At 40.6% G+C, this 22797-nt stretch overlaps 1 protein-coding gene across 2 annotated transcripts in view; it reads left to right on the forward strand.

Annotated features, from left to right (window-relative positions):
- LOC115144498 (protein kinase C epsilon type) overlaps positions 1 to 22797 on the forward strand; it is a 165249-nt gene that overhangs the window by 36349 nt on the left and 106103 nt on the right. For both annotated transcript variants that reach the window (XM_065002559.1, XM_065002558.1), the window contains exon 2: positions 2860 to 2923. In XM_065002559.1, the coding sequence (XP_064858631.1) occupies positions 2860 to 2923 (64 nt within the window). The remainder of the gene's footprint in view (positions 1 to 2859; positions 2924 to 22797) is intronic.

Below are 22797 nucleotides of genomic sequence, written 5' to 3' on the forward strand. Positions count from 1 at the left end.
TGAGACATGGATTGTTTACATGTGCCATTCAGAGGGTGAATTGTCAAGACAAAACGGGGTAGTAGGTCCCAGGCCACCAGTTTGTGTCAAGAACTGCTACGTTGCTGGTTTTTCACACTCAACAGTTTCCTGTGTGTACCAAGAATGTTCCACCACCCAAAGGACATCCAGCCAACTTGACACAACTGTGGGAAGCATTGGAGTCAACATGGGCCAGTATCCCTGTGGAATACTTTCGACACCTTGTAGAGTGTGTGTAGTCTGTGTATCTACTGATGTAATATACTGCAACTTAAACACATATATTCAGTATGAAAATAGATGATGTACTGTTCTTGCCTAAAGCACTCTATAGTGGTAAAGCACTGTTGTTGCTGAATAAAGATGTGGTTCTATACAGTTCAAGTCCACACAAATATAAATATAAATACACAACACACATCCTCATCTATTTGGCTTTCTCTCTGGAACCCACTCAGATACACAGGACACGACACACATACACACTCTCTCTCTCTCTCTCTCTCTCTCTCTCTCTCACACACAACACACTCAGCCTTTCCTTCCTTAGCTGGTGTCTATATTTAGTGGCCACTGCACCTGTGAGACTGAGCGTGCCCAGAAGGCTGTTGATGAATGGAGGCCTGTGACCTCACAGGAAAGGAGGCAGGGGTGGGGGGAGTCGGGGGTCGCATGGCGGGATAACAAACATGTCGCCACTCCACCATGGCTCTGTCTCTACTCCGTCCGGACAACAACATCATCTTCTGAGCAGCACTCAGAGGCCTTCTCAACAGCACTGAGAGGGGAGGCACTATGCAGTAAGAATAGGATACTTGTCCCTCTCACAGTCTGAATTCTACAGAATGCACTTCAAGAGCACTGATCTACAAAGTGCCGACATCCTGTTCTTGGCTATCCATCTGTAGTACACTCTTAGCAAAAAGGGTCCTGAAAGGGTTCTTCGGCTGTCCAGGTAATAGTCTTTATGATTCCAGGTAGAACTCTTGGGTTCCATGTAAAACCCTCTGTGGAAATGGTTCTACACGGAACTCCAAAAAGTTCTATCTGGAACCTAAAGGGTTCTTCTTGTCATGTTTTATGTTTTTTTGTGGACCCCAGGAAAAATACCTGCTGTTTTGGCAAAAGTTAATAGGGATCCCAATAAACCAATAAACCACTACCTGGAACCAAACAGGTTTCTTCAAACGGTTCTTCTTTTAGGTTCTAGATATAACTTTTTTTTTCTAAGAGTGTAGAGATCTATCTATTATCTATATGTTCTATTTCTATGTGTTTCTGTGGCCTCAAATACAGACGAATGTATTGTCTAACCTACTGCTGGAAGACTATTGTTCCAACATGCAGACTGGGGAAGAGGCCTACTCCACCCTCTCTCTGTCTCTCTTCTTCCGTCTTTCTCTTCCTCTGTCTTTCTCTCCCTTTTGTCTGTTTACACTGCACATCTTCCAGACGACTACACCGGGGCACGGAACCTTTCTCAGGTTACCAGGGAGGGAGGGAGAGAGAGGAAGAGAGGGAGGGAGAGAGATTGCAAGGCAGTCAACACCTCACATGTGTGGGCCCTATTTGTTCTGCACTTTACCCCAGGCTGCTGGGGGGGGGGGTCCTGTACTGCACTGCTGTACCCTAGAAGGGCTGTATTTACTGGGCTGGCTGTGGGTTTGATGGATGGATCTGGGGCACCTGAAAGAGAGGGAGATGAAGGAAGGCTAGAGTGTTGTATTGCGTTAGGGTGGCTAGGGAAGGCTGCAATATCTATATAATTGTAGAATATAATCTGTGAAAGCCACCTATAGCTGCAGCCTAGTTCTGACACCTGCAAATGTTGCCATATCCCATTTTAGAATGCATTATGGTAGAATGATGGATTTTGTCGCTGTAGCGCCCTCTCCTTCACCTTGTATATAGCCCAAGCCCACGTCCTCTCTGCGGTGGAGATTGCACCAATTCTCAGCAATGTGTGTGCTCAAAACAGGACCAGATGAGGAAATTGCTGGGTGCAGTCTGTGTGTGTGTGTCTTTGTGCACTGTGCAGAAGGGGATTATGGATGGGCCGTGGGCGGCTGCTGCCGGTAGAAACTCTCTGAGCCCCAGCCGCCGCGATCCCTGCCCACTCTCTCTTATGAGATGAGCTAACACACACACACACACACACACCATAACTCAATCTCATCTGCTTATGCCCAGTAGAGCCCCCAGGGACTTGAGCTCAGGCTTGGCAATCGATGGGCGAGAGTGTGTGTGGGTGGGGGGTATGGTTTAGAGAGGGCCGTGGGTGAACGGATGTATACCGTCCACAAAGCTACAATGTAACACACTCAGGACTCTTCCTGGTCTTAGTATATAAACACTGCAGTATTCAGCAACCCAAGGGCATGCACGTTGTAGTACTACACACACACACACACACACACACACACATTGAGAGCCATACCAGAGATACTGTAATGACAAGATGGTCTTGTTTCCGCACTAACAATGGGAGTCGTTTTCCCAATGGCGGGAAGGCAGGTTGTCTGCCTATCAGTCTGCTTATCGGTCTGCTTATCACTTATCATGTGGACAGATTTTGATGGGAGTGAACCCTCTCTCTTCAGCTCTTCCTCTTTGGCCATACTGAATATTAGCCATTACTGTAGCAGTGTCAGTACCCTCAGAGAGAACGGTGTGTGTGTGTGGTGGGGGGGGGACGAGTGAGACATTGCTGTACACTACGTAATTTTCTACAAACACTGAAATGGTTTCATGTTTCCATACCATACTATACTTCATATTCAGTGTTTCTACTCCAGTATGAAAGCTGACAGTTTGTTCTGTTTTGTTCTTCTCTCCCAGATTGACTTGGAGCCTGAGGGGAGGGTGTACGTCATCATGGACCTGTCTGGATCGTCTAGTGAAGGTAAGTTGTGAGCTGTGCTGATATAGTATCAGCGATGAGTGGATCTGACTAGTTTACACTGAGGCACAGCTTGCCCAAACGTATGGCCACATGCCCAATTTCTACTTATCCCACGACTGACAAACTTTCCCTTGAAAGTGCATTATTAGAGTGTTGTGCCAGATGTTACATTGTATACAGTCAGTATACAGTGTGTTTATTTGGACAGTGAAGCTAAACGTTTGAATAATACTCCAGAATTTTGGATTTGAGATCCAACGTTTAATATGAGGTGACAGTACAGAATGTCACTTTCTATTTAGACATAAAAGCACTTTATGTATCTCGTCCCCCCCATTTGAAGGTGTTTAGACAAATTCGCTTATTCTGTTTTAAAGTAGTCAAAAGTTACGTGGTTGGACCTACACTACCGTTCAAAAGTTACGTGGTTGGACCTACACTACCGTTCAAAAGTTTGGGGTCACTAAGAAATGTCCTGGTTTTTGAAAGAAAGGTAAAACATTTTGTCCATTGAAATAACATAAATTTGATCAGAAATACAGTGGAAACATTGTTAATGTTGGATATGACTATTGTAGCTGGAAACGGCTGATTTTTAATGGAAAATCTACATAGGTGTACAGAGGCACGTTGTGTTAGCTACTACAGGTTTATCATTTTAAAAGGCTAATTGATCATTAGAAAACCCTTTTGCAATTATGTTAGCACAGCTGAAAACTGTTGTCCTGATTAAAAAAGCAATAAAACTGGTCTTCTTTAGACTAGTTGAGTCTCTGGAGCATCAGTATTTGTGGTTTCGATTACAGGCTCAAAATGGCCAGAAACAAAGAACTTTCTTCTGAAACTAGTCAGTCTAGTCTTGTTCTGAGAAATGAAGGCTATTCCATGCGAGAAATTGCCAAGAAACTGAAGATCTGGTACAACGCTGTGTACTACTCCCTTCACAGAACAGCGCAAACTGTCTCTAACCAGAATAGAAAGAGGAGTGGGAGGCCCCGGTGCACAACTTAGCAAGAGGAAAAGTACAGTAGAATGTCTAGTTTGAGAAACAGACGCCTCACAAGTCTTCAGCTGGCAGCTTCATTAAACAGTACCTGCAAAACACCAGTCTCAATGTCAACAGTGAAGAGGCAACTCCGGGATGCTGGCCTTCTAGTTCCTCTGTCCAGTGTCTGTGTTCTTTTGCCCATCTTAATCTTTTATTTTTAATGGCCAGTTTGAGATAAGGCCAGCATCTCGGAGTCGCCTCTTTACTGTTGACGTTGAGACTGGTGTTTTGCGGGTACTATTTAATGAAGCTGCCAGTTGCGGACATGTGACTCTCCAATGTACTTGTCCTCTTGATCAGCTGTGCACCGGGGCCTCCCACTCCTCTTTCTATTCTGGTTAGAGCCAGTTTGCGCTGTTCTGTGAAGGGAGTAGTACACAGCGTTGTACGAGATCTTCAGTTTCTTGGAAATTTAACCTTGCTAGACATGCTAACCTTTACCAATTACAGGTGATGTTAGCATTTTTGGTATGATATTTTTCCCTCTAACTTTCTCACGTATTCTAATTTATGATTTATTCATGATCATCTGTAGTCATGGTAGCATCCACCTTAATTTAGAAGTGTTCAGAAACATATTATTTACAATAAAAAAAATATTATTATTTAAAAATGACACAATACATTATTTACCATTCATTTCTATTGGGCACAACATAATCTGAAACACAACCAAAACAAACTGCAAATGCATCCAACAAGTTTGTGGAGTTACAAGTTTGATGTACAGTACTCATTGTGTGCTAGGAATATGGGACCAAATACAGTACCAGTCAAAGGTTTGGACACACCTACTCATTATTTTGACTATTCTCTACATTGTAGAATAATAGTGAAGACATCAAAACCATGAAATAACACATATGGAATCATGTAGTAACCAAAAAAAGTGTTAAACAATTCAAAATATATATTTATATTTGAGATTTTTCAAAGTAGCTACCCTTTGCCTTGATGACAGCTTTGCACACTCTTGGCATTCTCTCAACCAGCTTCATGAGGTAGTCACCTGGAATGCATTTCAATTAACAGGTGTGCCTTGTTAAAAGTTCATTTGTGGAATTTCTTAACCTTCTTAATCCATTTGAGCCAATCAGTTGTATTCTGACAAGCTAGGGGTGGTATACAGAAGATAGCCCTATTTGGTAAAAGACAAAGTCCATATTATGACAAGAACAGCTCAAATAAGCAAAGAGAAACGACAGTCCATCATTACTTTAAGACCTGAAGGTCAGTCAATCCGGAAAGAACTTTTAATGTTTATTCAAGTGCAGTCGCAAAAACCATCAAGCGCTATGATGAAACTGTCTCTCATGAGGACCGCCAGAGGAAAGGACGACCCAGAGTTACCTCTGCTGTCAAGGATAAGTTAATTAGAGTTACCAGCCTCAGATTACAGCCCAAATAAATGCTTCACAGAGTTCAAGTAACAGACACATCTCAACATCAACTGTTCAGAGGAGACTGCAGGAATCAGGCCTTCATGGCCTAATGGCTGCAAAGAAATCACTACTAAAGGACACCAATAATAAGAAGAGACTTGCTTGGGCCAAGAAACACAAGCAATGGACATTAGACCGGTGGAAATCTGTCCTTTGGTCTGTTGAGTCCAAATGACAGATTTCCGCATGTGTGGTTCCCACCGTGAAGCATGGAAAAGGAGGTGTGGGGGTGCTTTGCTCCCGAGTGGCGCAGCGGTCTAAGTCACTGCATCTCAGTGCAAGAGGCGTCACTACAGTCCCTGGTTCAAAATTAGGCTGTATCACATCCAGCTGTGATTGGGAGTCCCATAGGGTGGCGCACAATTGGCCCAGCGTCATCCGGGTTTGGCCGGGGTAGGCCGTCATTGTAAATAAGAATTTGTTCTTAACTGACTTGCCTAGTTACATAAAAAAATGTTTTAAATGTACAACAAATGTTTTGCTGGTGACACTGCTACTGATTTATTCAAGGCGTACTTAACCAGCATGGCTACCACAGCATTCTGCAGCGATACACCATCCCATCTGGTTTGCGCTTAGTGGGACCATCATTTGTTTTTCAGCAGGACAATTACCCAACCCACCTCCAGAATGTGTAAGGGCTATTTGACCAAGAAGGAGAGTGATGGAGTGCTGCATCAGATGACCTGGCCTCCACAATCTTCCGAACTCAACCCAATTGAGATGGTTTGGAATGACTTGGACCGCGGAGTGAAGGAAAAGCAGCCAACAAGTGCTCAGCATATGTGGGAACTCCTTCAAGACTGTTGGAAAAGCATTCCTCATGAAGCTGGTTGAGAGAATGCAAGAGTGCGCAAAGTCATCAAGGCAAAGGGTGACTGGATTGGCTAGCACTGACCAATCTCTGATTGGTTTGCCTGCTCCCATTCAAAATGAGATCTGTAAATTCTCTCTTTCAATTTGTTCCCTCCATCCTCTCCTTTTCCTGGATGCTGATTAGAGCCACTAAAAGGAGAAGTCCCTCTCATCTGTCTCTTTCTCTTGTCATTCTCTCACCCCCTTATTTAGGGTGGCTGGATCACTCAACATGTCACTGATATGTCACTCAAACACAGGGGTGGTTGTGCTCTGTCACAGTACGTCACACTCACCTATTTCTCAGTAATGCTTCAATTCTTTAATTTGGTTCTTGCTCCTTTCTTCTCTAGTCTTTCTCTCTCTCTCATTCTATCTCTCCGTAATGTGACTGTGGCCATGAGAGAAGTGTACGTGAGTCAGAGTTTCAAGCTCCCTTATCCTTGTTACATCAGGAAATGGACATTTAGCATTTCCTGTGACTTGCTAGTGTGAGCGAGTCATTGGACAGTGGCAGGAAAAATACCTTGTCATCATAGAGCGACAACCATCTGTTTGTCCCTGTCTGGGGTGAAGAACAACAATAATAATATACACTGAGATTCATCATCAACTATTTTAAGTACTTTGATTATTTCAATACCGTTATCAAGAATAAGTGTATCACGCCCGTACATTTCAAAGCTCTTGCTGAGACGGATAGGGTTAGGTTTAATTCTGTGAGTGAATTAGCTGTACATATTCAAATGTACATTAATAGTTGTAAAAGCTGATTTGCTTTGATAGTAAGAGACACTCATGTCCTTTCCTAGCTAGGTAGGTCAGAGCAAGGGTAGTGTCTTCAGCACCTGTATTATAAGACGTGTGTGTAAAACAGGGTTGTGTCTTCAGCACCTGTATTGTAAGACAGAGGGTGTGTAAAACAGGGTAGTGTCTTCAGCACCTGTATTATAAGACAGAGGGTGTGTAAAACAGGGTTGTGTCTTCAGCACCTGTATTATAAGACAGAGGGTGTGTAAAACAGGGTTGTGTCTTCAGCACCTGTATTATAAGACAGAGGGTGTGTAAAACAGGGTTGTGTCTTCACCACCTGTATTATAAGACAGAGGGTGTGTAAAACAGGGTTGTGTCTTCAGCACCTGTATTATAAGACAGAGGGTGTGTAAAACAGGGTTGTGTCTTCAGCACCTGTATTATAAGACAGAGGGTGTGTAAAACAGGGTAGTGTCTTCAGCACCTGTATTATAAGACAGAGGGTGTGTAAAACAGGGTCATGTCTTCAGCACCTGTATTATAAGACAGAGGGTGTGTAAAACAGGGTTGTGTCTTCAGCACCTGTATTATAAGACAGAGGGTGTGTAAAACAGGGTTGTGTCTTCAGCACCTGTATTATAAGACAGAGGGTGTGTAAAACAGGGTAGTGTCTTCAGCACCTGTATTATAAGACAGAGGGTGTGTAAAACAGGATTGTGTCTTCAGCACCTGTATTATAAGACAGAGGGTGTGTAAAACAGGGTAGTGTCTTCACAACCTGTATTATAAGACAGAGGGTGTGTAAAACAGGATTGTGTCTTCAGCACCTGTATTATAAGACAGAGGGTGTGTAAAACAGGGTAGTGTCTTCAGCACCTGTATTATAAGACAGAGGGTGTGTAAAACAGGGTAGTGTCTTCAGCACCTGTATTATAAGACAGAGGGTGTGTAAAACAGGGTAGTGTCTTCAGCACCTGTATTATAAGACAGAGGGTGTGTAAAACAGGGTAGTGTCTTCACCACCTGTATTATAAGACAGAGGGTGTGTAAAACAGGGTAGTGTCTTCAGCACCTGTATTATAAGACAGAGGGTGTGTAAAACAGGGTAGTGTCTTCAGCACCTGTATGATAAGACAGAGGGTGTGTAAAACAGGGTCGTGTCTTCAGCACCTGTATTATAAGACGTGTGTGTAAAACAGGGTTGTGTCTTCAGCACCTGTATTATAAGACAGAGGGTGTGTAAAACTGGGTCGTGTCTTCAGCACCTGTATTATAAGACAGAGGGTGTGTAAAACAGGGTTGTGTCTTCAGCACTTGTATTATAAGACGTGTGTGTAAAACAGGGTAGTGTCTTCAGCACTTGTATTATAAGACAGAGGGTGTGTAAAACAGGGTCGTGTCTTCAGCACCTGTATTATAAGACAGAGGGTGTGTAAAACAGGGTTGTGTCTTCAGCACCTGTATTATAAGACAGAGGGTGTGTAAAACAGGGTTGTGTCTTCAGCACCTGTATTATAAGACAGAGGGTGTGTAAAACAGGGTAGTGTCTTCAGCACCTGTATTATAAGACAGAGGGTGTGTAAAACAGGGTTGTGTCTTCAGCACCTGTATTATAAGACAGAGGGTGTGTAAAACAGGGTAGTGTCTTCAGCACCTGTATTATAAGACAGAGGGTGTGTAAAACAGGGTAGTGTCTTCAGCACCTGTATTATAAGACAGAGGGTGTGTAAAACAGGGTAGTGTCTTCAGCACCTGTATTATAAGACAGAGGGTGTGTAAAACAGGGTAGTGTCTTCAGCACCTGTATTATAAGACAGAGGGTGTGTAAAACAGGGTCGTGTCTTCAGCACCTGTATTATAAGACAGAGGGTGTGTAAAACAGGGTCGTGTCTTCAGCACCTGTATTATAAGACAGAGGGTGTGTAAAACAGGGTAGTGTCTTCAGCACCTGTATTATAAGACAGAGGGTGTGTAAAACAGGGTCGTGTCTTCAGCACCTGTATTATAAGACAGAGGGTGTGTAAAACAGGGTCGTGTCTTCACCACCTGTATTATAAGACAGAGGGTGTGTAAAACAGGGTCGTGTCTTCAGCACCTGTATTATAAGACAGAGGGTGTGTAAAACAGGGTAGTGTCTTCAGCACCTGTATTATAAGACAGAGGGTGTGTAAAACAGGGTTGTGTCTTCAGCACCTGTATTATAAAACAGAGGGTGTGTAAAACAGGGTTGTGTCTTCAGCACCTGTATTATAAGACAGAGGGTGTGTAAAACAGGGTAGTGTCTTCAGCACCTGTATTATAAGACAGAGGGTGTGTAAAACAGGGTAGTGTCTTCAGCACCTGTATTATAAGACAGAGGGTGTGTAAAACAGGGTAGTGTCTTCACCACCTGTATTATAAGACAGAGGGTGTGTAAAACAGGGTAGTGTCTTCAGCACCTGTATTATAAGACAGAGGGTGTGTAAAACAGGGTAGTGTCTTCAGCACCTGTATGATAAGACAGAGGGTGTGTAAAACAGGGTCGTGTCTTCAGCACCTGTATTATAAGACGTGTGTGTAAAACAGGGTTGTGTCTTCAGCACCTGTATTATAAGACAGAGGGTGTGTAAAACTGGGTCGTGTCTTCAGCACCTGTATTATAAGACAGAGGGTGTGTAAAACAGGGTTGTGTCTTCAGCACTTGTATTATAAGACGTGTGTGTAAAACAGGGTAGTGTCTTCAGCACTTGTATTATAAGACAGAGGGTGTGTAAAACAGGGTCGTGTCTTCAGCACCTGTATTATAAGACAGAGGGTGTGTAAAACAGGGTTGTGTCTTCAGCACCTGTATTATAAGACAGAGGGTGTGTAAAACAGGGTTGTGTCTTCAGCACCTGTATTATAAGACAGAGGGTGTGTAAAACAGGGTAGTGTCTTCAGCACCTGTATTATAAGACAGAGGGTGTGTAAAACAGGGTTGTGTCTTCAGCACCTGTATTATAAGACAGAGGGTGTGTAAAACAGGGTAGTGTCTTCAGCACCTGTATTATAAGACAGAGGGTGTGTAAAACAGGGTAGTGTCTTCAGCACCTGTATTATAAGACAGAGGGTGTGTAAAACAGGGTAGTGTCTTCAGCACCTGTATTATAAGACAGAGGGTGTGTAAAACAGGGTAGTGTCTTCAGCACCTGTATTATAAGACAGAGGGTGTGTAAAACAGGGTAGTGTCTTCAGCACCTGTATTATAAGACAGAGGGTGTGTAAAACAGGGTAGTGTCTTCAGCACCTGTATTATAAGACAGAGGGTGTGTAAAACAGGGTCGTGTCTTCAGCACCTGTATTATAAGACAGAGGGTGTGTAAAACAGGGTCGTGTCTTCAGCACCTGTATTATAAGACAGAGGGTGTGTAAAACAGGGTAGTGTCTTCAGCACCTGTATTATAAGACAGAGGGTGTGTAAAACAGGGTCGTGTCTTCAGCACCTGTATTATAAGACAGAGGGTGTGTAAAACAGGGTCGTGTCTTCACCACCTGTATTATAAGACAGAGGGTGTGTAAAACAGGGTCGTGTCTTCAGCACCTGTATTATAAGACAGAGGGTGTGTAAAACAGGGTAGTGTCTTCAGCACCTGTATTATAAGACAGAGGGTGTGTAAAACAGGGTTGTGTCTTCAGCACCTGTATTATAAAACAGAGGGTGTGTAAAACAGGGTTGTGTCTTCAGCACCTGTATTATAAGACAGAGGGTGTGTAAAACAGGGTAGTGTCTTCAGCACCTGTATTATAAGACAGAGGGTGTGTAAAACAGGGTAGTGTCTTCAGCACCTGTATTATAAGACAGAGGGTGTGTAAAACAGGGTAGTGTCTTCAGCACCTGTATTATAAGACAGAGGGTGTGTAAAACAGGGTAGTGTCTTCAGCACCTGTATTATAAGACAGAGGGTGTGTAAAACAGGGTAGTGTCTTCAGCACCTGTATTATAAGACAGAGGGTGTGTAAAACAGAGTCGTGTAGAGAGCAAGGGGAGTGCTTTCCTCTGCCTCTGGCTACAGATGGTTGTTAATTCATGCATTATAACCCTGACTGTAGCTTTCGGCTGTAGGATTCTCTCTTTCGGTGTATCTTTACATATTCATGAATTATACAATTGTACACACATAGGGATTCTAGTTATCAGAGAAGTCGTTTTACTATGCCTGATGCTTTGGATAAAAGTAATTTAATTGGGAAGGATGGATAAGAGCACTGTGCTCATAATGTGTACTGTATGTGTAAATGTGTGTGCACGCACGTTAGAGTGTGTGTCTGTGTCAGTGTTTGCGTGTGTGACCTCTCATTTACCCCACAAGAACTCTTCTCTCTTCTAACCAGTGTCTCCCTCTCCCACTACTCGTGTTGCACTCAATCGCTACATTGATGGCCTGTGTCAAGTCCATAATCAATACAGGGATCAATATGTAGAACACATAATCCTGACGCTAGCTAGATTCAGGCGGGTTAAAGACATGTAGAACACATAATCCTGACGCTAGCTAGATTGAGGCGGGTTAAAGACATGTAGAACACCTAATCCTGACGCTAGCTAGATTCAGGCGGGTTAAAGACATGTAGAACACATAATCCTGACGCTAGCTAGATTCAGGCGGGTTAAAGACATGTAGAACACATAATCCTGACGCTAGCTAGATTCAGGCGGGTTAAAGACATGTAGAACACATAATCCTGACGCTAGCTAGATTCAGGCGGGTTAAAGACATGTAGAACACATAATCCTGACGCTAGCTAGATTCAGGCGGGTTAAAGACATGTAGAACACATAATCCTGACGCTAGCTAGATTCAGGCGGGTTAAAGACATGTAGAACACATAATCCTGACGCTAGCTAGATTCAGGCGGGTTAAAGACATGTAGAACACATAATCCTGACGCTAGCTAGATTCAGGCGGGTTAAAGACATGTAGAACACATAATCCTGACGCTAGCTAGATTCAGGCGGGTTAAAGACATGTAGAACACATAATCCTGACGCTAGCTAGATTCAGGCGGGTTAAAGACATGTAGAACACATAATCCTGACGCTAGCTAGATTCAGGCGGGTTAAAGACATGTAGAACACATAATCCTGACGCTAGCTAGATTCAGGCGGGTTAAAGACATGTAGAACACATAATCCTGACGCTAGCTAGATTCAGGCGGGTTAAAGACATGTAGAACACATAATCCTGACGCTAGCTAGATTCAGGCGGGTTAAAGACATGTAGAACACATAATCCTGACGCTAGCTAGATTCAGGCGGGTTAAAGACATGTAGAACACATAATCCTGACGCTAGCTAGATTCAGGCGGGTTAAAGACATGTAGAACACATAATCTTGACGCTAGCTAGATTCAGGCGGGTTAAAGACATGTAGAACACATTATCCTGACGCTAGCTTGATTCAGGCGGGTTAAAGACATGTAGAACACATAATCCTGACGCTAGCTAGATTCAGGCGGGTTAAAGACATGTAGAACACATAATCTTGACGCTAGCTAGATTCAGGCGGGTTAAAGACATGTAGAACACATAATCCTGACGCTAGCTAGATTCAGGCGGGTTAAAGACATGTAGGAACACAGAGTTCTGACACACAAACATGAGTTACAGCGGTGTGGTATCTGTGTTGTTTGTTCAACACAGAGTTCTGACACACAAACATGAGTTATAGCGGTGTGGTATCTGTGTTGTTCGTTCAACACAGAGTTCTGACACACAAACACGAGTTACAGCGGTGTGGTAACTGTGTTGTTCGTTCAACACAGAGTTCTGACACACAAACATGAGTTACAGCGGTGTGGTAACTGTGTTGTTCGTTCAACACAGAGTTCTGACACACAAACATGAGTTACAGCGGTGTGGTATCTGTGTTGTTTGTTCAACACAGAGTTCTGACACACAAACACGAGTTACAGCGGTGTGGTATCTGTGTTGTTTGTTCAACACAGAGTTCTGACACACAAACATGAGTTACAGCGGTGTGGTAACTGTGTTGTTCGTTCAACACAGAGTTCTGACACACAAACATGAGTTACAGCGGTGTGGTAACTGTGTTGTTCGTTCAACACAGAGTTCTGACACACAAACATGAGTTACAGCGGTGTGGTAACTGTGTTGTTCGTTCAGATTGTGGCTGTGGGGGGTCAAAGCTCTGCTTAAGGACAAAGCATCAAGTTGGAGAAGTGTTAGTGAAGAAAGGCAGAGTACAGGCAGATCCCCTGTCAACCATGTTGAGAGTATGCCCAACTCGCTGAGGGAAGAACAAAAGAGGAGAGAGAAAGAAAGGAGTGTGAGCGGCTTGTTTTGTACAAAAGGAGCTGGCAGGCATCTGTGATGGGACTCACTGGCTGCCTCCCGTCAGTACTGGTCTGCATCAACAGGCCCTTACACACACACACACACACACACACACAGGGAGAGAGCACAAGTCAAAGGCAATCAGGTAGTAAGTATAGGTGTGTAGAGTTTTAGAGTGATATAAAAGGAAACTGTATTTTTATAAGTGCAGACAGATTTTTGTCATGATTGTGCCCACTCCTGTACTCACTGCAAGGAAACACTAAAACCATGCTCTGTTGTGAAAAGTAGACTTTTCTAAGGTTCAGCTTTGAAAGCAGTAACTTGCCACAGAGCCAGCCTCTACTAACTACAATCCATTAACCACTTCTCCTTTCTTCAGCTGAAATATTATAACACTTTCTAGAATGATGTTTTAACATTGCTACCTTCACAGATCAGATCACTTGTCAGGTTTTAAATGATGAGAACAGGCAATTCTGTATGGGCTCTACCTTTGTATCATAAGTGAAGCTATGACCTTACCTAGCATAAATGTGCTGGAAGTGCTCCTTGCATGACTGGGCTACATCACTAGAAATGATGAACTACAGTTCCCATCATTCAGTGGTGCAGGTATGTCATCTGTTCTCATAGGAGGTAAACTGATGGAGGATGGAAGTGTGCTCTTTAGTGCATTCTGGGGCAGTGAGGCAGAACATTTTGCTCCCTCAAAAGCACCATGAAGATTTAATCTGCCAGATTAAGTTGTTTGTTGTGAACCTTCTCTCTCTCTCTCTCTTTCTCTCTTTCTCCCTCCTTCTCTCTCTCTCTTTCTCTCTTTCTCTCTCTCTCTCTCTCTCTCTCTCTCTCTTTCTCCCTCCTTCTCTCTCTCTTTCTCTCTTCTCTCTCTCCCTCCTCTCAATTCAATTCAAGGGGCTTTATTGGCATGTAAAACGTGTTAACATTGTCAAAGCAAGTGAGGTAGATAATATACGAAAGTGAAATAAACAATCAAATTGACAGTAAACATTACACTCACAGAAGTTTCAAAAGAATGAAGACATTACAAATGTCATATTATGTATATATACAGTGTTGTAACAATGTACAAATGGTTAAAGTACAAAAGGGAAAATAAATAAGCATAAATAGTTGTTGTAATTACAATGGTGGACCTTTTCTTATGACAACAGGTCACAAATCTTGCTGCAGTGATGGCATACTGTGGTATTTCACCCAGTAGATATGGGAGTTTATCAAAATCTCTCTCACTCGCGTTCCCTCCATTACATTTACATTACATTTAAGTAATTTAGCAGACGCTCTTATCCAGAGCGACTTACAAATTGGTGCTTCCATCTCTCTCTCTCTCTCTCTCTCTCTCTCTCTCTCTCTCTCTCTCCTTGTCTCTCTCCTTGTCTCTCTCCTTGTCTCTCTTTAGTAAGAGCTTTAATAATGATACTGCAAAGTTTTAGGAATTTGGGGTATTTGAGAGAGTGAAGGAGATAGAGAGGGAGAGAGATACAGTATATAGAAGGGAAAGAGAGATGGAGGGAGAGAGTGAAGGAGGGAGGGAGGTACATTGATTAGTGAAGTGGATTCTCTGAAATGGAGCTGCTGTTACATCATAGCAAAATAAAAGAGAAATAGATGGGATGAGTTACAGGAAATGCCTCACCTCCATAAAAGCCCTTCTATCCTACTTTACTCCATTTCTCCCTGTCTCTCTCTCCCTGTGTCTGTCTGTCTCTCCCTGTGTCTGTCTGTCCCCTCTGTCTCTCTCTCCCTGTGTCTGTCTGTTCCCTCTGTCTGTCTCTCCCTCTGTCTGTCCCCTCTGTTTGTCTGTGTCTGTCTTTCCCCTCTGTCTGTCTCTCCCTGTGTCTGTCTGTCTCTGTCTCTCTCTCCCTGTGTCTGTCTATCCCCTCTGTCTGTCTGTCTGTCCATCTGTCTGTCCCCTCTGTCTGTCCGTCTGTCTGTCTCTCTCTCTCTGTCTCTCTCTGTCGGTCTCTTTCTGTCCCGTCTGTCAGTCTGTCCATCTGTCCGTCTGTCCGTCTGTCTGTCTGTCTTTCCATGGTAAATCCTGTGGGTACCAATGGCCTGCTGTCGCTAGGCTTAGTGCAGACTGATCCTCGGGGCCAGTACTAATTGGGCAGTCTGGCTCTATGGCACAATTCTGGCTGAGGATGTGTGATTGATACCAGCACATGTAGTCCTCTCTCGCTCTCTCTCTCTCTCTCTCTCTCTCTCTCTCACTCGCACACACACACACACACACACACACACACACACACACACACACACACACACACACACACACACACACACACACACACACACACACACACATACAGCCACAGAGTGGAAGGTTTCAGGGTGACAATGATGTCTTCATTAAACACACTATAGGCAAAGGCTCTATTGGGCCTCACCGCGTCAAGCCTAACCTCTTAACACTATGACTGTCAGGACCAAGCGCCGAAAGACCAAAGCATCTTTATCGAGTTGTGTACAGGCCAGGGTTATGTTGGCAGCTCAGAGCTAAGGGTGTGTACACTACAGTGCATTATGTTGGTCAGACTCAGTGACATACAGACTCTGACATACCAGTATAGTATAGTACAGTATGATAACAGTATAGTACAGTATGATAGCAGTAAAGTACAGTATGATAACAGTATAATACAGTATGAGAACAGTATAGTACAGTATGAGAACAGTATAGCACATGATAACACTATAGTACAGTATGATAATAGTACAGTATGATAACAGCATAATACAGTATGATATCAGTATAGTATGGTACAGTATGATATCAGTATAGTATGGTACAGTATGATATCAGTAGAGTACAGTATGAGAACAGTATAGTACAGTATGATAACAGTATAGTACAGTATGATAACAGTAAAGTAGAGTATGATATCAGTATAGTGCAGCATGATAACAGTATAGTACAGTATGATAACAGTAAAGTACAGTATTATAACAGTAAAGTTCAGTATAGTATGGTACAGTATGATATCAGAGTACAGTATGAGAACAGTATAGTACAGTATGATAACAGTAAAGTACAGTATGATATCAGTATAGTATGGTACAGTATGATATCAGTAGAGTACAGTATGAGAACAGTATAGTACAGTATGATAACAGTAAAGTACAGTATGATATCAGTATAGTCCGGTACAGTATGATATCAGTATAGTATGGTATAGTATGATAATAGTATAGTACAGCATGATATCAGTATAGTACGGTACAGTATGATAACAGTATAGTACGGTACAGTATGATAACAGTATAGTACGGTACAGTATGATAACAGTACACTACAGTATCATAACAGTATAGTACAGTATGATAACAGTAAGATACAATATGATATCAGTATAGTACGGTACAGTATGATAACAGTATAGTACAGTATGATAACAGTATAGTACGGAACAGTATGATAACAGTATAGTACGGTACAGTATGATAACAGTATAGTACGGTACAGTATGATACCAGTATAGTACGGTACAGTATGATATCAGTGTAGTACGGTACAGTATGATAACAGTATAGTACAGTATGATAACAGTAAAGTAGAGTATGATATCAGTATAGTGCAGCATGATAACAGTAAAGTGCAGTAAGGTAACATTATAGTACAGCATGATAACCGTATAGTACAGTATGATAACAGTATAGTACAGTATGATATCAGTATAGTACGGTACAGTATGATAACAGTATAGTACAGTACAGTATGATAACAGTATAGTACAGTATGATAACAGTATAGTACGGTACAGTATGATAACAGTATAGTACAGTATGATAACAGTATAGTACAGTATGATAACAGTATAGTACGGTATGATAACAGTATAGTATGGTACAGTATGATAACAGTATAGTACAGTATGATAACAGTATAGTATGGTACAGTATGATAACAGTATAGTACAGTATGATAACAGCATAGTACAGTATGATAACAGTATAGTATGGTACAGTATAGTACAGTATGATAACAGTATAGTAAGGTACAGTATGATAACAGTATAGTATAGTATGATAACAGTATAGTACGGTACAGAATGATAACAGTAGAGTACAGTATGAGAACAGTATAGTACAGTATGATAACCATAAAGTACAGTATGATATACATATAGTACGGTACAGTATGATAACATTATAGTACAGTATGATATCAGTATAGTACAGCATGATATCAGTATAGTGCAGCATGATAACAGTATAGTACAGTATGATAACAGTATAGTACAGTATGATATCAGTATAGTACGGTACAGTATGATAACAGTATAGCGCAGTATGATAACCGTATAGTACCATATGATATCAGTATAGTACAGCATGATAACAGTATAGTACAGTATGATAACAGTAAAGTACAGTATGATAACCGTAAAGTACAGTATGATATCAGTACACTACAGTATCATAACAGTATAGTACAGTATGATAACAGTAAAATACAATATGATATCAGTATAGTACGGTACAGTATGATAACAGTATAGTACAGTATGATAACAGTAAAGTACAGTATGATACCAGTATAGTACGGTACAGTATGATAACAGTATAGTAGAGTATGATAACAGTACAGTACAGTATTATATCAGTATAGTACGTGTACAGTATGATAACAGTATAGTACAGTATGATGCTCCGTAAAGTACAGTATGATATCAGTATAGTACGGTACAGTATGATAATAATTTAGTACAGTATGGTAACAGTATAGTACAGTATGATAACATTATTGTACAGCATGATAACCGTATAGTACAGTATGATAACAGTATAGTACAGTATGATATCAGTATAGTACGGTACAATATGATACTAATTTAGTACAGTATGGTAACAGTATAGTACAGTATGATAACAGTAATGTACAGTATGATATCAGTATAGTACGGTACAATATGATAATAGTATAGTACCATATGATAACAATATAGTAAAGTACAGTATGATAACATTATAGTACAGCATGACCAGTATAGTACACCATGATAACAGTATAGTACAGTATGATAACATTATAGTACATTACGATAACAGTATAGTACATTACAGTATGATAACATTATAGTACAGTATGATAACAGTATAGTGTACTACAGTACAGTATGATGATGGTATAGTATAGTACAGTATAATACCAATATATTATAGTACAATATGATAACAGTACAGTATAGTACAGTATGATAACAGTATAGTACGACAACAGATAACAGTATATTACAGTATGATTAGAGTACAGTACACTATGATACCACTATAGTATAGGAGAGTATGATAACAATATATTATAGTACAGTATGATAACAGTATTGTATAGTACAGTGTGATAACAGTAGAGTACAGTACAGTATGATACTACTGTAGATAGGACAGTATGATAACAATAAATTATAATACAGTATGATAACAGTATAATATAGTACAGTACAGTATGATAACAGAACAATATAGTACAGTATGGCAACAGTACAGTACAGTATGATAACAATATATTATAGTACAGTATGATAACAGTATAGTACAGTATGCTAACCGTACGGTACAGTATGATAACAGTATAGTACAGTATGATATCAGTATAGTACGGTACAGTATGATAACAGTATAGCGCAGTATGATAACCGTATAGTACCGTATGATATCAGTATAGTACAGCATGATAACAGTATAGTACAGTATGATAACAGTAAAGTACAGTATGATAACCGTAAAGTACAGTATGATATCAGTACACTACAGTATCATAACAGTATAGTACAGTATGATAACAGTAAAATACAATATGATATCAGTATAGTACGGTACAGTATGATAACAGTATAGTGCAGTATGATAACAGTAAAGTACAGTATGATACCAGTATAGTACGGTACAGTATGATAACAGTATAGTAGAGTATGATAACAGTACAGTACAGTATTATATCAGTATAGTACGGTACAGTATGATAACAGTATAGTACAGTATGATGCTCCGTAAAGTACAGTATGATATCAGTATAGTACGGTACAGTATGATAATAATTTAGTACAGTATGGTAACAGTATAGTACAGTATGATAACATTATTGTACAGCATGATAACCGTATAGTACAGTATGATAACAGTATAGTACAGTATGATATCAGTATAGTACGGTACAATATGATACTAATTTAGTACAGTATGGTAACAGTATAGTACAGTATGATATCAGTATAGTACGGTACAATATGATAATAGTATAGTACCATATGATAACAATATAGTAAAGTACAGTATGATAACATTATAGTACAGCATGAGCAGTATAGTACACCATGATAACAGTATAGTACAGTATGATCATTTACATTTACATTTAAGTCATTTAGCAGACGCTCTTATCCAGAGCGACTTACAAATTGGTGCATTCACCTTATGACATCCAGTGGAACAGTAGTGCATCTAAATCGTTTAAGGGGGGGGGGGGATGAGAGGGATTACTTTATCCTATCCTAGGTATTCCTTAAAGAGGTGGGGTTTCAGGTGTCTCCGGAAGGTGGTGATTGACTCCGCTGTCCTGGCGTCGTGAGGGAGTTTGTTCCACCATTGGGGGGCCAGAGCAGCGAACATTACGATAACAGTATAGTACATTACAGTATGATAACATTATAGTACAGTATGATAACAGTATAGTGTACTACAGTACAGTATGATGATGGTATAGTATAGTACAGTATAATACCAATATATTATAGTACAATATGATAACAGTACAGTATAGTACAGTATGATAACAGTATAGTACGACAACAGTATAGTACGTTATAATTTCAGATAACAGTATATTACAGTATGATTAGAGTACAGTACACTATGATACCACTATAGTATAGGAGAGTATGATAACAATATATTATAGTACAGTATGATAACAGTATTGTATAGTACAGTGTGATAACAGTAGAGTACAGTACAGTATGATACCACTGTAGATAGGACAGTATGATAACAATAAATTATAATACAGTATGATAACAGTATAATATAGTACAGTACAGTATGATAACAGAACAATATAGTACAGTATGGCAACAGTACAGTACAGTATGATAACAATATATTATAGTACAGTATGATGAAAGTGCAGTATAGTATGATATCAGTATAGTACAGTATGATAACAGTATAGTACAGTATGATATCAGTATAGTATAGTACAGTATGATAACAGTAAAGTCTAGTACAGTACACACACCCAGCTATGTTGTTCAGTTTTCCTCTATGGCTCCTGGCTAATTTAGATCTTGTGAGTGAAGCACAGTGTCTGATTGTTTTTGTGTATGAAGGCAACGGTTAGCTAGTGGTCGTAGACCAACCTTTTTCACCCTGTTTTTTGCTGACTACCCACTATTCAGTGGCTCTAGCCTTCTTTTAGCATTGCTATCATGGACACATTAGAGCAAATAGTGTGTTATTTCCTCTAGGGTTGAGCAGTTTTCATATCATCATACTGTCCTCTCATACTGGGATATACGGTATTACCTGCTAAGTACAAAGGAGGGCGCCAAAAAATGTCTATTGGGTATGATAATATATGTTAACGAGCGCAAACTAAAATAAACGAATTGCAAAGACTGTCAATCCAGCTCATGAAGTTATACATACAGTATATAGGTAGGAGCTACTCAATGTTATGTTTGTTGTGTTTTATACATACAGTATATAGGTAGGAGCTACTCAATGTTATGTTTGTTGTGTTTTATACATACAGTATATAGGTAGGAGCTACTCAATGTTATGTTTGTTGTGTTTTATACATACAGTATATAGGTAGGAGCTACTCAATGTTATGTTTGTTGTGTTTTATACATACAGTATATAGGTAGGAGCTGGTCAATGTCATGTTTGTTGTGTTTTATACATACAGTATATAGGTAGGAGCTGGTCAATGTCATGTTTGTTGTGTTTTATACATACAGTATATAGGTAGGAGCTGGTCAATGTCATGTTTGTTGTGTTTTATACATACAGTATATAGGTAGGAGCTACTCAATGTTATGTTTGTTGTGTTTTATACATACAGTATATAGGTAGGAGCTGGTCAATGTCATGTTTGTTGTGTTTTATACATACAGTATTTAGGTACGAGCTGGTCAATCTCATGTTTGTTGTGTTTTATACATACAGTATTTAGGTACGAGCTGGTCAATCTCATGTTTGTTGTGTTTTATACATACAGTATATAGGTAGGAGCTGGTCAATGTTATGTTTGTTGTGTTTTATACATACAGTATATAGGTAGGAGCTGGTCAATCTCATGTTTGTTGTGTTTTATACATACAGTATTTAGGTACGAGCTGGTCAATCTCATGTTTGTTGTGTTTTATACATACAGTATTTAGGTACGAGCTGCTCAATCTCATGTTTGTTGAGTTTGGACATTTATAAGCGAATGTGAATGAGAGATATTGTGAACGAGAGACATTGTGCAAATGAACAAGGTTTTGACCTGTGCTTGTCTGAAGGAAAGACGGTACTGGCTCTGGAGCAGCATGTGTAGGCTACACGCTGTGTCTGGGTGGAGTCTGGAGTCGCTAGGGCAACGGGACTGCCTGCTCTGCTCATAGAAGATGAGGAGGAGCAGAAGACTGAGAACGGAGGGAGAAAAAAACGCAAGGAAATCAAAAGATAGCAGTGGTAAAACTCATCCAAAGGGCTTTGACTTCTTAAACACGGCAGAAACTTACCAAATATTATGCCACGTCACCTTAATAATTCAGTAACTTACTTAGATAACTTGCAAGTTAAACTTAGGGGCCGGGTTAACACAGAATTCTTCATTTGTCACGCAGGGAAACAAAGATAAAATGCATAGGAAATCTCTTACTGCGTTTTGTAAACACAAAATGCTTCTTATTGTAATTTTTACTCGCCCTCAGACTAATTATGTGCTTCAGCTGCACTTCTCCACTCGGACGAGAATTCAGGAACTGGCATTCTATCAGCCGACAGCGCAGCATCAGACCAGAGTATTTACTACAGGTTGTAGCTCTGACAGATCAGAGTATTTACTACAGGTTGTAGCTCTGACAGATCAGAGTATTTACTACAGGTTGTTGCTCTGACAGATCAGAGTATTTACTACAGGTTGTTGCTCTGACAGATCAGAGTATTTATTACAGGTTGTAGCTCTGACAGATCAGAGTATTTACTACAGGTTGTTGCTCTGACAGATCAGAGTATTTACTACAGGTTGTAGCTCTGACAGATCAGAGTATTTACTACAGGTTGTAGCTCTGACAGATCAGAGTATTTACTACAGGTTGTTGCTCTGACAGATCAGAGTATTTACTACAGGTTGTAGCTCTGACAGATCAGAGTATTTACTACAGGTTGTAGCTCTGACAGATCAGAGTATTTACTACAGGTTGTAGCTCTGACAGATCAGAGTATTTACTAC

The sequence above is a fragment of the Oncorhynchus nerka genome, linkage group LG16 (genome assembly GCF_034236695.1).
Source record: "Oncorhynchus nerka isolate Pitt River linkage group LG16, Oner_Uvic_2.0, whole genome shotgun sequence".
NCBI lineage: Eukaryota > Metazoa > Chordata > Actinopteri > Salmoniformes > Salmonidae > Oncorhynchus > Oncorhynchus nerka.